Source organism: Mytilus trossulus, chromosome 8 (assembly GCF_036588685.1).
Source record: "Mytilus trossulus isolate FHL-02 chromosome 8, PNRI_Mtr1.1.1.hap1, whole genome shotgun sequence".
In the NCBI taxonomy this organism is placed as follows: domain Eukaryota; kingdom Metazoa; phylum Mollusca; class Bivalvia; order Mytilida; family Mytilidae; genus Mytilus; species Mytilus trossulus.
This window is the reverse complement of record NC_086380.1, coordinates 57915679-57939814: the sequence shown is the minus strand read 5'-3', so window position 1 is coordinate 57939814 and position 24136 is coordinate 57915679. Positions and strand designations below refer to the sequence as shown.

At 32.8% G+C, this 24136-nt stretch overlaps 1 protein-coding gene across 3 annotated transcripts; it reads right to left on the bottom strand.

Moving 5' to 3' along the window:
• Window positions 1–6591: 6591 nt before the first annotated feature.
• Window positions 6592–23178, bottom strand: LOC134681181 (uncharacterized). Of its 3 annotated transcripts, none has more exons than XM_063540670.1 (5): window positions 22909–23178; window positions 19148–19205; window positions 14824–16189; window positions 9498–9620; window positions 6592–8459 (listed from the first exon to the last, which is right to left on the bottom strand). In XM_063540670.1, exons 3-5 carry the CDS (start codon window positions 16166–16168, stop codon window positions 8284–8286), a joined length of 1644 nt encoding a protein of 547 aa, XP_063396740.1. In that variant the 5' UTR covers window positions 16169–16189; window positions 19148–19205; window positions 22909–23178; the 3' UTR covers window positions 6592–8283. The 3 variants fall into 3 exon arrangements, with proteins under 3 accessions (XP_063396740.1, XP_063396741.1, XP_063396742.1); XM_063540671.1 differs by lacking the exon at window positions 22909–23178 and adding an exon at window positions 19462–19591; XM_063540672.1 differs by lacking the exons at window positions 19148–19205; window positions 22909–23178 and adding an exon at window positions 19242–19589.
• Window positions 23179–24136: the final 958 nt, after the last annotated feature.

The window sequence follows — 24136 nt, the reverse complement described above, 5'->3', positions numbered from 1 at the left end:
TATCCACCCAAGTAACAATTTATAGAAGTAACCCATTATAGGTCAAGGTCCGGCCTTCAACTCGGAGTCTCAAACCATTCAAACTGGATAAACAACGGTCTAATCTGTATAAAACGAGCATCAGATTCCTGATAATTGATTGTTGGCTAGATATTTCTTCATTTGATATTTTATTTTTAATCAAAATATTTTTATTTCTTTTAAGTAACTACATTTCTGCATTGAGAAAAATGTACTGTAATATTTTCATGATTTGTTATGAATATTAGTCTTGTCCTTTAAGGAGGACAATTATACTAATCAAGAAGCTATTTGTGAGTGATTTTGATTGGTAAAATACACTGTGAAAGTGTATTTTCTGAGGGTTCTCCTTTTATAAATGCGTTACCTCGACAATGTACAATCTAATGTAATGATAGAGTTTAGAAATTATTTGATAATAAACTCATCATAGATACAAGGACTAAATTTTGTATATATACGCCAGACGCGCGTTTCGTCTACAAAAGACTCATCAGTGCCGCTCGAATCCAAAACAGTTTTAAGAAAGCCAAATAAAGTACGAAGTTGAAGAGCATTGAGATCCTAAAGTGCAACAGATTTGTCTTACAATTTAGTTACCATTGATATAAGATACATCTTACAAAAATTGACCTTGTGGTGATTACAATTTACAAAACCAGTTTGTATGTTACCCAATTCTTTTTTAGAACATAGAAAACAAATATCAATATACTTAGGCATATTATGAAACCTATCTTTTCGTATCTTATTCCAAAATCAAATCTCCGTGGTTTTATACATTTCGTTTAATTCACAAATCTGAGTTTATTCATGAACAATCTATACAAACTTTGCACGTCTTTTAGCTTGAAAAATAGCACGGTCACCAATATCTTTTTTTTTAATATTTAAAAAAAAAAGTATAGTAAAATAATAATTTTAGCAAAGTATGAGAAAATTCTATCTTGGGACATATATACTGATGACCAACCTCAATACAGTCTTAAAGTGTCAAACCTTTTTCATTAAAAAGACAGTGAAATATACTGAATCTCGGCTGATCTTTCCGTTATTAAAATTTCTTTTAAAAAATGTTTGCACAACTACGGACACGATAAAAATCCGTCCAGTTTATTTTTGGACCTAATTGCTGTCTATTGGATATATTAACTTTATTTCCTTCTTATCGAAGATTTTGCATGTATTAAACAGTTTTGTACAATAATAATATTTACATATTGGTCATCAGAGTGATTGAATGATTTAAATGTCATATATTGATAAAGAGTGTTTGAATGAGTTGAATGTCACTTTAAAGTAAATGATAATATTACATCAGTTGAATGTCACTTTAAAGTAAATGATAATATTTCTGAAGGTAAGTTAACTGTTATAAAAAACGCTGCACATCCGTTGAACATGTGTAATACAAGTTTTTGAAAAATAAATACTGTTATCATTATCCAGATCATATTCCGTATAACATGACAAAAGTGTTGCTGTGAATGTGGATGACGTTAGATTGTCTAGATACACACTGAACACAATCGGATTAATGCTTATTAAGTCCTCCCAAAGCTTCGCTCTTAAGTCAAATAGACGATCGCACATACACATGATATGTTCAATAATGTTGTAGAAAAACTGTCCACATTTATCGCATAAGAGAGGTGACTCTTCTGATCGGTTAACGGAACATAGGTCAACAATATACTTAGCTCCTTCTCTGAAGTTAGGATTAGTTTTAGCAATAACCCAAGCTCTGTGTGGTACAATGTGTGTGTGAATTTTACGGAAAACTTCAAAGTCACTGTCAACTGATATTCTTTGTTGCCATCTGTTGTTTTCAGATTTCGCTATTGAAGTGGAAATATATCTGTTCCATACAGTTTTACTTGGGAAGCTGCCTGATTTCACGAAATCTTCAACAAAGTTTATCAAATCATATTTAACGGCTATTTTGATTAGATCTGGTACAAAACCATCTTGCTTTTTGGAACATTTGTTTCTAAATTCTAAAAGTCGTAGTAGTAATATACGTTTTGGTAATAAATTATTGTCCATTCTACATAGTCTTCCAAAAAATTGTAACTTACACTTGTCTATATAGCACTCCACAGGAAGCCAACCTAGTAGGCTTGTGCACTTGTCAGATCGTGTTCGTGCAGGAAGCCCTTGAATTGTTTTACATATATATTTGTGAGAACGTTCTAACATTGTTAATTCAGTATTTGAAAGACCATACCAAAGCTCGCAAGCAAACATTGCTTTTGGATAACACATCTGAAATACTATTTTGGAGCACGTTAATGGATTAAGGAAGGATGGGTGTATTCCGGATTTCATTACGGATAACGCAGTTGCACGCAAAATTCTACATGCATTTAAAGTTCTTGACATGCTCTTAAATTCGGCATTTAATAAAATTCCAACATGCTTGGTTGATATTACTACTGGAATGTCCGCTCCGTAAAGTTTCAATGGTTGGGTTATGGTAGCACATTTTGAAGAACAAAATTTCAGCACTTCACTTTTTGCTGATGAGAATCTGAAGCCCCAATTTTCGCTATATGTTTGGCAAATGTCTATTAAAGTTTTCATACCTTTTGATGTTGTAGATATAAGAGCAATGTCGTCCGCTTGTACGGTACTGCTTACGCGAAGATTACATAGCATACTTCCATAAGTACTTTCATCTAATTGTTTTAGAAGATCATTAATGAACACTAAATAAAAAACAGCAGACAGCACCCCGCCTTGTCTTACGCCTCTTTTGAGGTTGAACCATTTAGAACACTTTCCTTTAAATTGCACACAGCTTCGCATGTTCTGGTACATTTCATAGATCAACAGCCAAGTTAAACCCCGAACTCCATATATATACAACTTAACTAATAGTCCTTTGTGCCATAGAGTATCGAATGCTTTCATGCTGTCCAGAAGTGTGACGATAATATTGCTATGACGCTCTAAGTTATGGTGTACGACTTCTTGCATGTTAAAACTTGCATGTGTGCTAGATAATGTCTTCTGGTAGGCAACTTGTGATTGGTGTGGAAAGTTGTGATGAAGCGATGGTAAACGAGTATATAATGCCTTTTCAAACAGTTTTGATATGCTACACAGAAGAGAAATTCCACGATATGAATTCGGATCAGACTTTGATTTGTTTCCACCTTTGAATAGAGGTATGATACAACTGTCTTTCCAGCTTATCGGTGTGTAGCATGTTTCCAATACAAGATTAAACAAACTACAAATATGACGCTGAAGTAGCTTTCCGCCGTATTTCAAATGTTCGTAACATATTCCATCTAACCCTGGAGATTTGTTACACGGCAAATTGTCACAAAGTTTATATAGTTCGTCGAAAGTAAGTTCCTCGATCTTTTCATTTGTGTTTGTACGGACAGTTTCTAACAAGTCGTTGATAGTATTATCGATAGCTTTTTCGTTCACAGGGTTGATCAAGTTGCTATCGAAACTGAATACAGATTGGAAATGAGTCACCCAACCGTCACGTATTTCGTCTGAAGAAATGAGTTGAATACCGCTAATACCGGATACGTTGATAATGTAAGCTTCCCCTGCTATGCATGCATCACATGCAAATCAATATTGTCTCTGGTGATTTAAATCATAGACATAGTTTTCAGTTAATGAAGTCAAATTGCATTCGTTCTATCGAATAGTCATGCTGCAGCAGCGGCAGGATCACACACGTTTTAATGGATTCCGAATAATCCTGTTGCAGTAGATTTTCTGTAGAGATCACACACGTTTTATAGGATTCCGAATAATCCTGTTGCAGTAGATTTTCTGTAAAGAATACACACGTTTTATAGGATTCCGAAAAATCCTGCAGCAGAAGATTTTCTGTAAAGATCACACACGTTTTATAGGATTCGGAATAATCCTGCTGCTGTAGATTTTCTGTAAAAATCACACGCTTTTAATGGAGTCCGGATACTCCTGGTGCAGTAGATTTTCTATATAGATCAGACGCGATTAAAGGAGTCGAAATAATCCTGTTGCAGTAGATTTTTTTGTAAAAATCACACACGTTTTAAAGGATTCCGAATAATCCTGTTTCAGTAGATTTTCTGTAAAAATCACACGCGTTTAATGGAGTCCGAATAATCTTGGTGCAGTCGATTTTCTATAAAAAAAAATCAGACGCGATTAATGGAGTCGGAATAATCCTGCTGCAGTAGATTTTCTGTAAGGATCACACACGTTTTAATGAATTCCGAATAATGTGTTATAAATTAAATCTCTTTGGTATATATATATAACACCAAAATCTAGTAATTCGAACGAAATATTTCAGAAATAAAAACGAAGACGCACAGAGGAAAATCCTATAATCATATAAACAGACAGTATCATGTCAATTAAAAGTCTTCAAAACACTTTACTGATCATTGAATAACTAGAACCAAGTACCCCTTCATCATGATCATGAACAGGAGATGATCTCATTTGATTCGGAAGGATAAGTAAACCTTTTCCACTAGTGGTACCTATTGTTTTGCTCATGGCCTAAACAATCATGACAGTAGTCGCATTCAGGTATTGTATAAAAGTAGGAAAGAGAACACGATTGTTGCGACAGGAATAGGAATATACTCGTGGTCATCGGTGATAAGGATATTTCATAACGGTTAACCAAATCATAAAATTTTTGAACATTTTTCAGTGTAATAAAATGGACCCCTGATACATTACTTCCTTGCAACTCTCTGAAAAAAACCACTTAATTAAACAATTTTACGGAAGCTTATGAATATAGTATCAAGATGAAGATATATACTTCAAATATTGGCGTTGCTTTAATTTTTTCATTCCTTTGTATCAATATTTGAGTAGCGCCATTCATGTATGGTGCTGGAATGCAGCGCCATACAATGCAGTGCCATACGATGTTTCTCATTATGATTTACGTAATTTCTGCTTAACCAGCGTACGCAGTTAACATTATGCTTTTTACAGACCATCACGAGTTGTTTGACCAGTATGAAATATCTGTTTTATCGATGTCAAAAAAATATGTTGCAATCGTCTTAAACATAATCCCGCCCTCTTTTTCCCCATGAATGTGACCTGGTTTATACTTCAAATGCAGCCAAATGAATGTCGGATGCGGGGCAGGATCTATATACCCTTCTGGAGCACCTGACATTCCCCCGCTGGTGTTCGTGTTGCTCATTCTTTTCTATGTTATGAATTTGAATGTCCTTATGGTATCTTTCGTCTTTTTGTTGCACTATGAAGGCATTTCGAGTGTATGCTATAAAAGACTTTTGGCATTTTCAAGTATCCATATATTGTCATTACTAGTTGTTAACTGTTGTTTATTCTTTAGTTTATTATGTTGTGTCATGTGTACTATTGTTTGTCTGGTTGTCTTTTTCATTTTTTAGCCATGGCGTTGTCATTTTATTTCAGATTTAAGAGTTTGAATGTCCCTTTCGTATCTTTCGTCCCTCTTTCACAAAACTTTGATTTTTTTTTTTAAATAATAAGTTTTTTCTACATCAACAATAGTTAATCTCAGCTGTATTCTGCTAAACTTTTAGAAATTTTTCGTTCTCAATGCTCTTTAACTTCGTACTTTATTTGGCTCATCTTAAAAAAAAATTATTTCGGTGTCACTGATGAGTCTTTTGTACACGAAACGCGCGTCAGGCGCAAATACTAAATTTCAATCCTGGTATCTATGAGGACTTTATTTACAACTACTTGGTCTATGCCACTGCTGGTGAAGTTCTCATTCTTATATGATATTACGAGCCTAGTAGTTATGACTTATGTGTTGACATGAAACAGCATTGATATGGTCATATTATATGGTCATAATTATAAATTAACTGTGTGCAAAACTTTGATTTTCTGAAATACTAAGAATTTTCTACCACAGGAATAGATGACCTTAGCTGTATTTGGCAAAGCGTTTTGGTCGGCAATGCTCTCCAACTTCGTACTTTATTTGGCCTTTTTCACTTTTTTTTATTCGCGCGTTACGGATCTTTTGTATACGAAACGCGCGTTTGGCGCAAATTCAATTTTTCAAATTCATTGTACTTTATTTGGCTTTTTTAACTTTTTTGGATTCGAGCGTCACTGATGTCCTTTGTAGACGAAAAGTGCGTCTGGCGTATATACTAAATTTAGTCCTGGTATCTACGATGAGTTTATTTGCATCTATAATGAGTTAATCATGATAAAAATTGACAATAGGGTATTAATTCGGTGTTGCTTCATATTAGAATTATAACTGCCATTTTGTTGATGATTTTCAAATCAACTTCATCGATATTACTTGCTTCTAATGTATAATGTAAAGTCAACTCAAGTATAGTGTTAGCATTTGTTAACTGTTCCTTCTCAACTAATGTTAGTAAACGGCTTTTTTATTTCAAAAAGAGATCTTGCGGGAAGTCGTATCAGACGAGAGGAGAAAACGAGAGAAAAAAAGGGCGGGAGTTTGGATATATATAATCAAAGAATCTTTGAATCAAACTGAAATATGTATGAGAAGTTTACTGTAATTTTGTAATACACAGACACAATTAGTAGCAATTTAAGTTAGTTATGCATAAACACAACTTCATTTAATATAACTGTAGATATATGGTTATGCATAATGATACGTAGTATATTAGTCGAAATTCTGGATACATGTCTATATGAAAGACGCCTGGTATTCTTTTAAATCACAAATGTAAAACAGGGATTAAAGCATTCTACAAACAATAGTAAGTAAAATTGAGAATGGAAATAGGGAATATGACAAAGAGACAACAACCCGACAAAACAGAAGACAACAGCCGAATACCACCTATGGGTCTTTACTGACGCAGCGAGAAATTCCCACACCCGAAGGTCTAGTTAACGTAATTTAAAGCATAATAAAGCATATCGTGATAACAAAGAAGACACGCCTTTTGTCAAGTTATAATGACAGTTCTTTGTAACTGTTGAGATACTGACTGTTTTTTTCATATAATTTAAGATATACAGTATAATAAAGCACATCGTGATAACATAGAAGACATGCCTTTTGTCAAGTAATACTGACAGTTCTTTGGAACTGTTTTTTTTTTTAATTTAAGATATATATTATAATAAAGCCTATCGTGTTAATATAGAACTATATAATTGCTGTTTGTCATGTTATAATGACAGTTATTTGTAACTGTTGAGATACTGACTGTTTTTTTATATTATTAAAGATATATATTATAGTTAAGAAATAATTCATGGGGGCTTGAATATATCGTGATTTTACCACGGGTTGGCCCTTTCTGCAAAATATATTACCCCTGAGCGATAGCGAGGGGTAAAATGTCGGCATCAAGGGACAACCCGTGGCATAATAACGATATTATCAAGCCCCTATGAATTATTTCGATTCTAATAAGACAAATACGGCATTTTTTGGAATATCGAAGCGCTCTAAGTAAAGGCATTATTTGCCGTTCCCGTCAACAAACGCACTATTAAATTGATGTAAAAGAACGAAGCAAACTGAATAAGTGACATGCTTTAACTATTTACAATAACGTATTACTTATATAGGTTTGGAAGATTGTAAATTATAACACATTTTAGCATCGTTTGTTTACGTTTCCTTGTTGTGATGATATTCGGTTTAACAAGCCTGTATTTTCCCGTGAAATGTTTATATTATTTTATGACGTCGGAAAGCACATTCATAAAAAAAACATATTACGTGAGAGTACTAGCGGAACAGCCCAGAAAATATATTCATATTTTACCACGGGAGTGTACTCAAAGCGTTTAAAGGACGTTATGTTAGAATAACAGTTATTTGTAACTGTTGAGATACTGACTGTTTTTTCATATGTCCCTCTAGTATCTTTCGTCCCTCTTTTATAATAAAGCACATCGTGTTAATATGGAAGTAATGCCTTTTTGTCGTGCTATGATGGCAGTTCTTTGTAACTGTTGAGATACTGACTGTGTTTTATACTATTTACGATATATATTATAATAAATCACATCGTGTTAACATAAAAGAAATGCCTTTTGTCATGTTATAATGACAGTTCTTGGTAACTGTTTTTCATACTATTTAAGATATATGATATAATAAAGCTCATCATGTTAACATAGAAAAAATGCCTTTTGTCATGTTATAATGGCAAGTCTTTGTAACTGTTAGGATACTGACTGTTGTTTCATACATTACTATTTAAGATATATAGTATACTAAAGCACATCATGTTAGTATGGAACTATATAGTCCCTTTTTCGTCATGTTATAATGACTGTCCTTTGTAACTGTTGAGCTATTGACTGTTTCTTCATACTATTTAAGGTCCTTATAAGTGCGTTAGTAGAAGCTTTGTTGCTAAGTTTTCTCCATTTCTCAAGGCCTTTGTAGGCTAGGTCTTTGTACTCTGTGTTTGTTGATCGAGTCCAGTCTATTGCTGTAAATAAAATAAAACTCAAAAATTAAAATATACAAACATGCATCAGTAAATTCATCTATACTCTTTACTACTCTTCAAAGAGATATTTTGTGAGCTGGAAGATATAATATATTATTATTTTACTCACTAAAATTCAGTACTGAGTAAAGGCAAATTGAAAGATGTAGCAATGTATATACTTTAGTGAAGCTGGACTACAATGTATATCTCAACAAATATTGTTTTTTATTAGATATGCCTACATCAGGAAGTTTCCTTCTTCTAATATCCATCAACTTCCTCATTTATTGATGGTCTTCATTCTGTAAATATTTTATTACAGAAATGTTTAACGTTGGAGTAGATTATACTTACTTGCTCAGTGTTGAAGTTCGTATGGTGACCTATAGTTGTTAATGCCTGTGTCATTTTGGTCTCATTTGGACAGTTGTATCATGAGCAATCATACCACATCTTCTTTTTTTCTATTTTCTGATACTTTGATGATCAATTTTTCATTTCTAAGTTGAGAATTTATCATCGTAGTAACAGCTAGATTTGACTCTGGTAGAACAACAAATCTTTTAAGATATTTGGCAAACAAATGATAACAGAAGGTAAGCGCCTAGAATGCTTCACATTGGGACTCAATCGCGGCTAATACATTTTACGATATCAACTATATTTGTTTTTAATATATGACACTGACACTGGATATACATCTTTTGCGACGTCAGTAATCTATAATATAAAAATACGAAGGACATTTCAAATGACAAAAAATTTCTTAAAGCAATGAGTTATATTTCCCTCAACAAATCCACAGGTATTTGGGGAATACATATATTCATATATCAAGTCTCAACAATCCATTGCTAGTCGATTACAATATTTTTTTTACTATCCATACGTGCCCCAAGTGAAAAAAGAATACTTGATATATGTTTATACATTGTAGAAAATTGTAAATGAATAAATAAAACGCCAATTTTTTTTTTAGTGAGGTCCAAAAAAAAGGGGGGTCCATTCCCCAAATACCTGTGAACAAATCATTACCTTCGATGTCATAGTCAATATTTGACTTGTCTCGTGGTGGATTAAATGGCAACTTCCGGTAAAGTGTCGTCCAATTTTTACCAACTTCTGCTGCTGTTACCCTGAGAGCTTCAGACAAATGATCTACAATCAACAATGTTATAGTTGTGTCAATTATGTTTTAAAATTAATAACTATCCAAATGCCATCTTCATGTAACAACTGTTTTCATTGGCTAAATTTAAAGTCACGGGCCAACATTTTGGTTTGATGAATTTAATAGTCTAAACTCTGTAATGAAAATGTATCACGTAGTAGCTTTTTTACAAGTTAAAAGGGAAATTTCTTTGAATATTTTTTAAATATCATACAAAAAAGGATGACGGTTACAGCCAAACATATTGATCAGAAGCGAATCTACGTAACGTAAAAACGCCCGGAAGGGCACATGAATTTTGGAGAGAAAAATATGTTAGAAGTACTAGTTAAAATCATATTGGCTTTAAAACGTTTTCTTTAAACACTTGAAAAAAAGGCCAAATATAACATATAACATCAATAACTAACAGCTTGTTCCTCTAAAAAAATAATTAATTAGCTTTCTAATTTATGAATAAGAATCCTATTTTCAAATAGACCTCTAGCATCACTGAAGAAACAATAATTGTCGAAATGCGTATCTTGTGGCGTACAATTGGTACCGATAATGAAATTACTTACTTTAAGATGTTATTTTCAGTTGATAAATATACTAGATCGTAACATTTTGCGTTGTCTATTTCTGATTACAATTACTAGATGTTTCTGGTCGGGCATCGGTTATATATCTTGCTTATAGGAGAGGGTTTTTTGGGTGGGGGTTTTGTGGGTTTTTTCTCTCGGGACAAATGATTTATTTCAAGTTCAATCGAAAATCCTGTTCTTGAATATGCATGAAGGTGTTGACCAAAGCTATATTTTACGTTTACCGTATTTACGACCTCATAGAATATCACATATATGATAGCACGAAAAAAAGCATTCGATTTATAATTATATTTGTATGCTACAACCATGAAATGACGAGATGATTCGAAACTTTTGGGTTTTTATCCATGCACTTATTAACATGATCATGCACGGGCAGTAGTTTGCGTTGCATTTTATACGGAAATAATATATAATTTTTGTGAGGCTTCAGTCTGTCAAAACTTGCGGAATCGTAAGAATCTTTTATGTAATCTTATTATTTAAGAACAAGATGATCGGATACAGTTGTCTTGATATGGTCATATGCGGCAGAATTGTGTTCTTCATTATAAGGTAATCCTACAAAGAATACCATTTTGACATATGATAATATTCCTCCATACGGTTACAAGGAAGTGATTATTTACATAGGCGACAATGGAAAACACATATATATGTATGGTGCCGCATTTGGCATAGAAAATGTTGCTCGCAACAGAGAGTTTTCTTTATAGTCCGGTAAACGTGAAAAAACTGTGGTCAACACTTTTACACCATAATACAATTACAAAATAAAGCATTCATTAAATTGTCTAAAACCCTGAACTATAGCAGCTGTTTATTTCTGTTTCGTTTGGCCTCTTGTGGTAAGCTGTCTCATTAGCAATCATACCACATCTTTTTGAAATTTTATATACAAACATTTATTAGATAATATCTAAATCCTCAGCTCTTTTAACCTTTATTACATAATGCATGATGATTAAAATATTATATGATAAGTATGTTTGTGCTCTACGTTTGCGCTTATCAGAATTGTATTTGATTTATAACAATACAAACAGTACACCAAAAAGGAACCATCTGTTTACAGTAATGTATTTATATCAACAAAGTTTACTGAATGTATGAATAACTTTCTATACTGAGTATATATTGATTCAATTGTCATGTAATAGCAAGGAATTGTATATTTTTGAATATACAATTCCTTGGTAGTAGCGAGTAGGTTACTGTGCAAACAGTTGTGGTTGATCAGCTCAATGTTACGAATGTCGTTATTCTTGAGACTTTAGAACTGAATGCATCTTTTTGTAATTTTATAAGGTTCGTGCGAAAATTTTAGTACGAGCGCTTCTGCGCTTCACACAAAATGAGCTTTGGTCAACCATTTTACAAAATAAAATAAAATAGCAGTGGCAAAAATAATTATTCAGTTCCTAGACAAATGTTGGAACACGTTCACACAGATACAAGTAAATTTAAAATAAAATGAAAAACACAATAAAAATTTCATACCAATATCATGTCGTCAAAAATATTTCTTTTTAAACTTTATATATACAGCTAGATCGTAAAATTTAAAATGTTTATTACAGGTATTACAGGTAACATTCTTTATTTGTTTCATATTCGGGTAGCAGTTCGCCACTGGGGGTAAAGATAACACCTTCATATGATACACCTATAGATAGTTATTTGTTAGGCCAAATAAAATAGTATGTGTGGTTCCAGTTACATATAAAATAAAATTAGGGTAGGTAGGTAGGGATATTTTTTTTATTTCATGTTATTTTTTTACATTGATTCTATGGGAGAAACATTCCGACTTTAACAGTTCTTAACGGAAAATGACAAAAAATCTTTAGGGTAGGCTATTAGTATGACTAGAAAGTAGGGTAGGTAGGGTAACTGGAACCACTCATATAATTTTATTTGGCCTTATATAAATAACAAACCTGGATACTGTCCAAAAAATATATATTTCAACCTGACCAAAAAATGAAAATAACATTTTAACACGCACATATATGAAAGATTTATCATGTATATAACTTATTTACTGTTTGAAATAAAGTTCTTTATATCAATATTTTATTACAATTTAAACTTTACATAAACGAGTGTATTAAACCTTTAGGAAAGTGAAAATATTTGTTTTGGTAATGGAATTAATATGATAATGTGTTAAAATATTTGTTATTGCTAAGTCTCTCCTCAGGTGCATTTTTTTTGTAATTTAAAAACTATACTTCTCAACTACTTTATACACAATCACAAATAATAAGTTCGTCTTCTTAAATGTTCTTTTGTTAAAGAAAGTATATTCAAAGATTATAACAATTTTTCGAGTATTAGCAAATAGAAAAAAACATGAAATTGCGACAAAGCAAATTTACTTTAAATTATACTTCATTAAAAATCTGAAATGGTTTTAAAATTTTAAATACTGAAGGCCGCTTTTTGTTGGAAAGAAGTTGTCCTTACAATTATTTCAATGTTGAATATTTAAATCATAATAATTCTGTATTAAAGCACGATTAAATTTTTTGATCAATTAAAAATATTTTATTCATTTTTTTGTGTAACATAATACCGTATAAAGCTGTCAAATTTAATCTTGGTCCATTTTTCATTTATTCAGTTCGAATAAGTCCTGAATTCAACAAAACATGTATGAATAAAATGCATTTTCGTGAAAAGTTAATTCTTGCCTATTTCTAGCTTATTACAATATTACATATATCAACATTGTAGACTCGGAGGTCGCTGCAAATACTTAGTTTGAGATGCATAACTCTCCCAACAACAGGAGTAATAGGATCGGGTATATCATGTCAACAAGTCAGAAACCCAACAAAGCATAAACAATAAAATAGGGAAATATAAATACCAACATTCTAATAAATGAATGTTTTGTCCGTATTACGGTATATATATCAAACTTTAATTCGTTCTAATCTTAAGTTACTAGTTTCTGTCAAAATGACCCGGCCGTTTTGTCCCCTAACAACACCGGCGGAAGACATTTGAGCGCATTGATAGGACATTTTAGCATAAGAAATAGAACGTATGAGCGCCAAAAAAGAACCCGTTTGAGCGCCAGAATTTTAACCCATTTTAGCGAAAATTAAAATTGTCAAATATAAAAAAGAAGATGCGGTATGATTGCCAATGAGACAACTATCCACTAAATACCAAAAGGACACAAACGTTAACAACTATAGGTCACCGTACGGCCTTCAACAATGAGCAAAGCCCATACCACATAGTCAGCTATAAAAGGCCCCGATAAGACAATGTAAAACAATTGAAACGAGAAAACTAACGGGCATATTTATGTAAAAAAAATGAACGAAAAACAAATATGTAACACATAAAGAAACGAAAACCACATACATAAATAATGTGGCGGGGTTAAACATGATAGCGGGATCCCAACCCTCTCCCTAACCTGGGACAGTGGAGCCCATTTTAGCGAAATATTTTTAATCCTTTTTAGTAAATATTAGATTTTCCGCACAAGTAAAACACAAGTGGTATATAACGCGTGGACATATATATATCTTACTGATCATTACCAGTATCGAAAACCACAATAAGTTTACTTTTTTAAAATGAAATGACCGACCGATAATCTTTCCTCAGTCAAATATCAGAATAAAAATCACCAAAATCCACTATCCTTTCCCACAGAACGGCGAAGATTCATGTTGGGGCCTATTGGATTCGGTCATCTTACAGACTTATTGTTAAGGTGGTATGGGTGTCTTCCGCCATCTTGGATTGTAAAAAACAGAGAATCTAAGGTCCAGATTTTCTATTAAGTAAGCAAAATTAAATCCAGGAATGTAGATATTTAATGTGAATTATCATTTAAAAGAACTAATTTATAAGAATATAACTTATAAATATTAATATTTTTACAATTGTTGATAATTTTTGGTTGTTTTTAAATGTTTTCAAATTGGCATTTTAAGGGGAGGTAACTCTAAAACAGTGCATTTTCTGAAGGATTGTACATGGAATTTTTCTATTTTGTATTTTAGCCGGAAAAAACTCACGGTGACCCTATCTTTTCTTTTGATATTTTCAAAGCATTGTATGAAAGCTATCTTTTCCTCATTTATTTTACAATTCTATCATTTTGTTAAGTTTCTAATTACAAAATGGTGTATTTTCCTGTATAATCCATACAAAATGTGTCATTTTGTCACCACCTGTAGCTTGAGAAAATGCGCGGTGACCTACCATTCTTATTATATTTTTGAACATATATCAATAGATACTAAGTTTTGGCAAAGTATGAACAAATTCTATCATTTTTATTTTAGACTCCCATACCACCTTAACATATCATTAAAGCTAATTTCCTAATGCTTGTAGGGTAGAAATTTGATTGGCTTGCTTGCTATGTTTGTATAAACGTTTGGTTAAGCATTGTATTTAGATTGACACCTGTAAACTATATAGAAAGGCATAGTAAATCTGTATAATATATTTAAATTTGATTGGACGTCATCCCAATCTCAATTACAATGGTACAATATACAAACAATGCAAGCAAGCAAACCAAATTCCTACTTTAGATGCATTAGAAAAAATAGCCCTAACCTACCTGTAACTCCATTCATTTGACCTGGAACATATCCGCCGAGGTAAATTTTTTTCACTGTCAATGGATGAAGTTTTATCTGTCTAACTCGATAAGCAGCTTTGATTCGCGCTGCTAACACTGCGTCTTGGTCTGACAAACGTTTAGCATTGTGTTCCTCTCGTTCGAGTACTTCATATACTTTCTGGGTATCTTTTAAAGTTTTTTCGTGCACTTTCTTACATGTATGAATATCTTTTTGAACTCTCAAACGATCTTCTTTCATTCTACTCATGTTTCTTCTATAAAGTTTCATCTGATTTTCCAATGTTTGTATTTCGTCGTGCAAGATATCAACTTTCGCAGATAAAACGTCGAATAATGTAGGAGAATTTGATTTTCTGTTATTTAGTTGTTTAAGAGTTTCATCTAACTCTTTCTTTTTTTCGTCCATGTCCTCTCGGATAATATCAATATTGTCTTGTACCGCCATTTCCCTTTTACGACATTGTTTACGTTCATACATTGCATTTTGTAACTGGTCCTTGACTTTCTTCGAATTATAAATCGTTCTCTGAACACGGGAACTATCTTCATTCTTCCGGTTAAACTGTCTCCGATGTGATTCGGAAACTTCTTCTTTCTTCTTCTCAATTTTTCTTATTTCCTGCATAATTTTTCTTGGATAAGTTTCGTCTGCTAGCACCCAGTCTCTCATAGGCTCACATATTTTTGGAAGAGATTCGAGTGTGTAAGTCATATTATGAAGTATATTTCCATACGTCTCTATATAAGATTCCATTGAAATGTTCTTTGCTTCCAAGTAATCATGGTATTTTCTGTTAACTTCTGCTAACCCATTCGGAATATCCTCTTCCCATTTCAGTATATTATTTTCATAATCCTGAATTGCTCTAATGTCCTGATTTTCAGATTCTAACGAAAAACTAATACAATACTTGGATACCCTTTCAAATGCTCTTTGTAATTTATTGTGAATGTCTGGGATCATTCCATCAAACATTTTAGCTCTTTCTGCAATTTTCAACATATCATTTAATAATATTTTATTTTCAGACATGGCTTCATGTTTTCGGATTTTAGTTAGTTCTTGTCCAAACTCCTCGACAGTTTTACACTTTGGCATCCCGGCATGCTCTTTAGCGAGTGCAATAAGGTCAATCCACGAATCAACATGGTCGTCTGTTGCCTCTTTCAACCACTTGTTTTTAAAATGGCTGACAATTTTCTCTACTTCCTCCACGAGAATTATAGCTTTGCGTCTCTCTGACTCTAATGAAACTGGTCCCTTCTGGTACCGAATGAATCCCTTGCTCTCTATTATCGTTTCCTCTTTCCTTAACGGCATTATTTATCATCTATATGACATCTGTAACATTGTAATCATAGTATCACATGTTTATTTGTTAACATTGTCATAAAAATGTTTGGAGATGAGGTATATATATATATATGATTGGCAATGATTGGCAATGAGACATCTATCTACCAAAGTCGGAATTAAGTGAATGGCTATGTAATGCATGTTTACTATTTATAAATTGATTGCATCTATATAATAATGTACACTATCCTTGGTGGATTGATTTTAGCATTTTTGGGGCTCATACTGTACACACGGACAAAACACCATGAGGGAACCAACAAAACACACATGAAACAACGCATTTTCTTTTTCTCCATTGATTCAAGCTCATAAGTTGAAAATAAACTGACAACAACATGGCAACAACAGACCAAGAGACAAACAACCGTGTTCAAGACACAACATACAAAACCAAATGATGAGCGACACGAACCCACTAAAAATAGTAGGTGACTTCGGATGCTCCGGAAGGGTAAGAATATCAGGCTCCCTAAGATCGAACCCAGTCGTAAGTCTAATTAAGTAGGTCACATCGGGGAAAAGGAGGACGGGAATGTGATGAGATATTTATGAAAAAAAATATTTCCCTTACATTACCTCAGAAATTTCGAATTGAGGGGCAGTAAATGATTCCAGAAAATTGACAGCTTTGAAACAGGTTTCCTTGGTTGCTGTTATTGTTTTATGGACGTTCGTTCCCTCGGTTGTCACCATTGAAATGGTCAGCACTTATGTGTTGACATGCGAAAGTGTTGATATGTTAATTTTCTGTAAATTAACCGTTTATTTATTGGAACCACTTAATCTTGGTACCCTCAAATAAAGAAAGAAGAAGAAGAAGAAATAGGCATAAATAAACTCATCATAGATACCAGGACTAAATTTTGTATATACATGTTCGCCAGACGAATAATCAAATTTATATTTGACAGGATATATAGAAAATTCTGTAAAAATATGTATCTTCTTTTGAATAGAGTGCATTGGCAATATGACAATGATATGTGAGGGTCTAGATGGAACGGAGAAAAACATATCAAGATAAAACAGACTACAGAATTATTGAGGCTTCAATATAAAGAATACAAAATAACAGACAAAGTACGTAAAGAATGGAGAAAAACGGCCCATAAACTTATAGCATACAGTTTATAGGCCTACCCCCATACTGACCCTCTTGTACTAAATGCGAACTTCACTTAAACTTTTAAATTTATTCTATTGATGCTTCTATCTTCCTTTATTGTACCCTTAAAGGTGGATTTCATACCGTTTGAAAATTTAAGATTTCAACTGTATACATATCAATTAGATAGTATCATCACTAACCATCAAAATGCACAATGCTTTATTTCAGATCTTTATCCGCTACACTTTCTTGTAAGACTTCATTATTATCGATATTTACACTCTTTAATTGGAAAAGGAAAAATCGATTTGTGTCTTTTAAATTAACCGTAGCTAAGATTGAAAATTAAATATGTATGAGAGTCTGTAAGACGGATCTTTTATTTGGTTTTTTATATAAATTTTGTCCATTTTTCTTTATTCCTTATGAATATTATTGTAGATAATTAATACATGTAAGCACTCTTTTAATTCTCTGTTCCTTGGCGGATCCAGGGGGGTTCCTGGTGTTAGAACCCCCCTTTTTGGGGCCGATCAATGCATTTGAATGGGGACATACAGCTGGAACCCCCACTTTTATCCTTGGTTGGGAACCCCCCTTTTTAAAATGGCTGGATCCGCCACTGCCGTTCTTTATTTTTTTTGGCCATATTTTCCTTTTTTTGCAATTTACACACGTTTTGCTCACTATTCTCTGTTCTTCATACCCCATCTAGATCCTACTTTATATTTTGTGGACGGAACAAGAAGCAATATAGCCTTATATAACGTTTTTTTACTTCTAATTAACACTACTATAAAATTTTCCTGAAGGGTAGGACATAAAGGAACATCAATCTTATGGCATATAATATAACCATGCTTAATCCTCTATGTTCAGAGTGGGTTTTTTCTCAAGTATAGTTGACAAGCGCTCCTCTAGTGATATTTGACAAATTAAAACTAGCATTTAATCCTTTGAACCAATAATGTTATACCGTTTCTAAACACTTGTACTAGTATATAATGAAACATACTGTATTGTTATCTGTGATTCTGTCATTTTAATTTGGCCGAGGCATTCCAAAATTCATATTTTATTTTCGTTATAAATAAACATGCATTTTGGGGTCCTTTATAGTTTGCCGATTGGTGTGAGCCAATGCTCTGTGTTGAAGGCCGTACTTTGAGCTTTAATGAATATAGGAAGATGTGGTGTGAGTGCCAATGAGACAATTCTCTCCATCCAAATAACAATTTATAAAAGTAAACAATTATAGGTCAATGTACGGACTTCAACACGGAGCCTTGGCACACACCGAACAACAAGCTATAAAAGACCCTAAAACTACTAATGTAAAGCCATTCAAACAGGAAAACAAACGGTCTAATCTATATTAAAAAAAAAAGAGAAACACTTATAAATTACAAAAAAATTCCAGCATCCGTAGATGTCATTCAGCTGGCCCCTAATAAAAATGTATACTAGTACAGTGATAATGGACGTCATACTTAACTCCGTTTTATACACAAGAAACTAAAAATATTAAAAATCATACAAAACTAACAAAGGCCAGAGGCTCCTGACTTGGGACAGGCGCAAAACTGCAAAATAAAATAAAAGAGACGTTCTATAGAAGACCATGCGGTATTGGTTTTGCTGATTGTTGAAGGACGAGTACGTCAACCTATATAGTTACTGTTATGTCATTTTGTCTCTGTTGGATAGTTTTTTAATTGGCAATAATGCCATAGATCCGTATTTTATAAAGCTGTAGAAAAAACTAAAACTATAGTAATTAAATGTGCATAAATGTGTACAACGGTAATGAAATTATTAACTGAATAACTTACTGACAAAGTTCTTTGACTTCTACACTATGTCTTCCGTGTGGTGAACACTTATAAATTGCTGAAAATATAATTCGAATATTAGTATTGTACTTACCAGTGTACAATCTTACTTATGTCAATATTCCTGTACTCTGGTAGCTTACCTATTTAACTACAGTCAATTTCAAAAAGCCGAAAAATAAATACTTATCGAATTTAAATACTACTGAAGTTCCTATACACAGTCTATTGAAGTTGTGTTAATTAAAGTACGCTAGTTACATGTTGAAATTTTCTGCAATTACAGGTATAGACTTTGCCATACGCTCGTTCACCTGGAGATTTTGAAATCTTTAAAGTCATGCAATGACTGAAATATTCATCGATAATGCTTATTTTATTAGAATCTGCCATTGAACATGTCTCCTCTAAAGTATGGTAATCCTATATAGATAAATTGTATTTGAATGAGAGTTTATTTTTTGTAAAATAAATATTGAATAGAACAAAATTATCAAATCAATTGCTATAAAGATTTATAGATACGTCGATAGTTTAAATCTATTCATGGCTTTGTACCTGCTGTTATTTGCACATTAACAGGTAGTAATTATACCCAGTTTACATTTACCGTGAAAACATTATGAAATAGATTTTTATTATACAAATACTATCAATCATACTTTTGACAGTTGTTTTGAAAAGGTAAGGGAAAAGCAATTTAATAACCTCTAAGAAAAAGGTGTATGTTGTTTGGCTTTGGTCATTCATTTTCGGTCTGTACGTTCGTTCGTTCGTTCGTCCGTCTGTCCCGCTACGGGTTAAAGGTTTTGATCAAGGTAGTTTTTGATGAAGTTGAAGTCCAATAAACTTAGTACACATGTTCCCTAAGATATGATCTTTTTAATTTTGATGACAAATTAGAGATTTAATCCCAATTTTACGGTCCACCGGAGATAGATATTATAATGCGAGTGGGGTATTCGTGTACAATGGGAAATTTCTTGTTTATTTTTTTCTACTTTTAATCAAAAATAAATTATCAGCAGGAAGGGCAAAACATTTTTTTGGTTGCAAGTTTTTTCTTTTTAATATGATGATATTTTTTTTTGTTAATAAATATTTGATGCTTTTCGTGGTACGAAAAAAAACATACCCTTCTTTTCTTCTTTATTTAGATTTAAATGGTCGTTCTCTAACCGCAGACCTGATTAACATAAATATATGTTTTTTTTTATTTTGTGTGTGTGTGGGGGGGGGGGGGGGGATGTGTGCTTACCTCTATATGATGGTAACCTAACAACATAGAATGACAAAAAAATCAATGCATTAGGATTATCTATCAAAATAAAACTAAATATACTTCTTTTTTTATAAAAAAAAACAAGCAAAAAAAAAACACCAATTAATTCACCAAATGTATTTGAATCTCAAAAAATGAAAACTTCTTGTTTTTTTTAATCATCGTCTTAATTATTGACAACGCTATTATCAATGATTAGAAATCGTAAAATAAATCCACGCTTAATTTGAACTACGTGTACAGCCAACTAATACACAAGGACGAAAGATATGAGATAAATCAAACCATTTGTAATTATATGTCTTAATTTGTAGATAAATATCTTGTGGGTTTTTTGTATAACTTTTAACACGTCTCAAGGTGTGGGAGAGACGGTTGAGCTTCTCGTGCCAATTCTTTGACACATTACAAAAACTCTTCGGACATTTAGCCAAATATTGGTTTGTAATTCTGACATGGTAGATAGCATATTGTTGACATGGTTTTCAACAAGTCGTCTATCATGAATACAGTGTTAATCTATGATACGATGAGACGTTCGGTACTGAATCCTTGACAGAAACTACCCAATAAAAGAACTACAAGGTTTGAAAAGTAAATAGCCTGAGTGTTAATTTATTTGTACTTGAGATAAACATCACGTTATGTGAAAAGAATTAAAAAATGAAACGATTGCTGATTCTTCGTAAGGGGTGTAATTTAGGAGCCAGCAATTTATGGTGTGTATATATGTGTCTGTCATATTGTGTTCGTTTTACTTTGTTGTTATATAACAGGCTGTTATAGTTTTGTCATTTGAATTGTTTGTTATTTTGTTTTGTTTGAGTCTTTTAGTGCCCACTATAGAATATGGATGGTGTTAATTTTTTAAAAGGTGTATGGTGATCTATTGTTACTTACATCTCCGACATTTTGAACTATGCTGTCAAATGTTCTAACTTCCAATCATACCACAACTTTTTGTACTAAAAACCACATATAAATTTAGAGCTTATGAAGCGGGGAAGATAACTCGGCGGAGGACATTTTAGCGCATTGATAGGACATTTGAGCGAAAACAATCGGACGTTTAAGCGCCGAAGTAGAACCCTTTGGTGTCTTTCGTCCCTCTTTTATACCCAATGATCGATTTATGATAAAGAGACAGAAGAAGATGTTGTATGAGGCATAATGAGTGCCAAATAGACAACTTTCTATCCAAGTTATAATTTGCAAAAGTAAACCATTATAGGTCATATTGCGGTCTTCAACAATGAGCATGGGCCACACTGGCTTACTGCAAGCTATAAAGGGCACAACATTGACTATTGTAAAATCATTCAAACAAGAAAACCAACGGTCTAATCAATATATAAAAAAACAGAAACACGTATGAACCACATCAACAAACGACAACCACTGAACACCAGGTTCTCGACTTTAGATACAACGTTCAATAAAAAAAACAGCAAATAATATTTAAGGATGTACTTAGGTGAAGTTGTGTAAAAAAAAAATCATAAGAAAATAAAATTGATACTATAAGCTGATAGGAAATAAGGAAGGATAAAGATAAGCTAAAATTATTGATAGGTCATGGACCTTCTTTTTGATACATTTGAGAGTTAAAATATGGCGGGAAAAGGCTGACTTGGTCTTTTACCTTATATTTGCATTGGTATTATTTGGGTCTCAAAACAAAAGAAAGAAAATCAAGAATCTTCTAAAATTTTGGTAAATGATGATTCATGAGCTATTAAGTCTTATATAATAAAAAAAAAAGGGTGTTATTGGGCATAATGTTTTACAATGTATTGTGTGGAAAAACACAGAGAAGTCCGAACATTTGACATAAATTCCAAAACCTCACCAAAGTACATCCTTAAAAGATTTACACAAACTATCATCAATGATTTGGTGTTTAAAGACACTTTCGGCTTTTATGAAGCCATAGCCACCAATTTGTGTAGAAAACAAGAATGCCAATTTACAAGGAAAGACCTTCAGCAGATAATCTGGCAATGTTTGTCATTTAAGATTCAAGTCAAACAAACCTTTCTAAGGGCGGGATTCCAACTTACAACTTCAAAGTACAATGTCTTAGGTCTATTAATATGAATTTCTTCGACCACTGGATTACCGCACCTCCCGTCCTCTTAAGCAGACAAGTATCTGTAGTGAACCTATAGACCCCACCCGAGTATAGACAAATTGTACAACAATTTGACTGTAACTGTCAAAGATGCTTTAAAAACTACGGTAGCATCCTTTCCAGTGGCGGATCCATGGGTGTCCAGAGGTTTGAACACCCTTATTTTTTAACCAATGCTGTTGTTCGAGGACATACGGTTGAAACCCTCCCCCTTTTATCCTGGATAGGGACCTCCCCTTTTAAATGTTTGGAACCGTCTAGTTGATCCGCCCTGATTTCCCATCAAAATAAAAACTAACAATATAGTACTCATTTTCTTGTCCTCGAATACAAAATAACCCGACTTACCTTAAGAATTCACACGTCTCTTTTTATCTGCATTTTATCTGGCCACTGAACATATCTCTTTCAAGACAAACATTCCTATCAGCATATTTACTGAAACTTTAAGGTGAATCTAATCGGAAAAAGGATTTTTTTAATATCAGTTTGTCACAAAATTATCCCGTATGAATAAACAGAATAGTAACACTTACGTTACATACACTACAGGTTGTTAAGATGTATATTAGTTTTACTGTTATAACATGGTGATAATGAGTTTAAATGGCAAACTGAATACACAAATTATCTATCAAATTGTAATTTATAAAGCACTATACATATTGAAGGTATTGAAAAGTTATCTAAAGTTGTATCAGAACTTTAAAATCTTACACTATTTTACCGGTGCGTGTATCGGTATCCGTAAGTCGGTATGAATGTCGTTATTTACCTTTAAAAACTATGTTCGAAGGCGTGATATAGATAAAGGTTACAATGTACAATGTCATCTTTTTAGTATTATCAATTTGCTTTAGATTCAAGCAGACGTAATGTAACACAGTTGAAAACTTTATATTATTGTTTAATTGTAGAATTTGGTACGAAACTCCCGGACGGGACATAGCGGTCGTGCATTCCGTTGTCTTCGTCTACGTCAGCGTCCGTGTCGTCATAATTAAAGTTAAATAGTCTGTCTTCGGTTAAAGTTGATTTTAAAAAGACAAATACCAGTACTCTGATGTTACAATTCTATGAAACTTGATTAAGGAAAGAATACATAGCAACAGCAACATTTTAAAACATTTTCTTCTTCAATTTCCTAAATTTGACAATTAATGTGTTTTTTGGTAGAATGTCTGAGATAATTAAGTATTTTAGACACCAACGTCTTTGTTAAACCTTCGTGGAATTTACTAGTATATATTTAACATGCAAAAATGTATTTGTTCAAAATTTTAAATATATCATATTTTATTTTCTCAACCTTTACTGATAAATGGATTCATAATGGCGTTCATTATCACTCGACTAGTATATATTTGTTTAGGGGCCAGCTGAAGGACGCCTCCGGGTGCGGGAATTTTCCGCTACATTGAAGACCTGTCGGTGACCTTCTGCTGTTGTGTTTTTTTCTATGGTCGGGTTGTTGTCTCTTTGGCACATTCCCCATTTCCATTCTCAATTTTATCATTTATCGTTTATGTTTTATGGTAACTAAATTTGATACAGTCTGGGTGTTTTTTGCAGACAT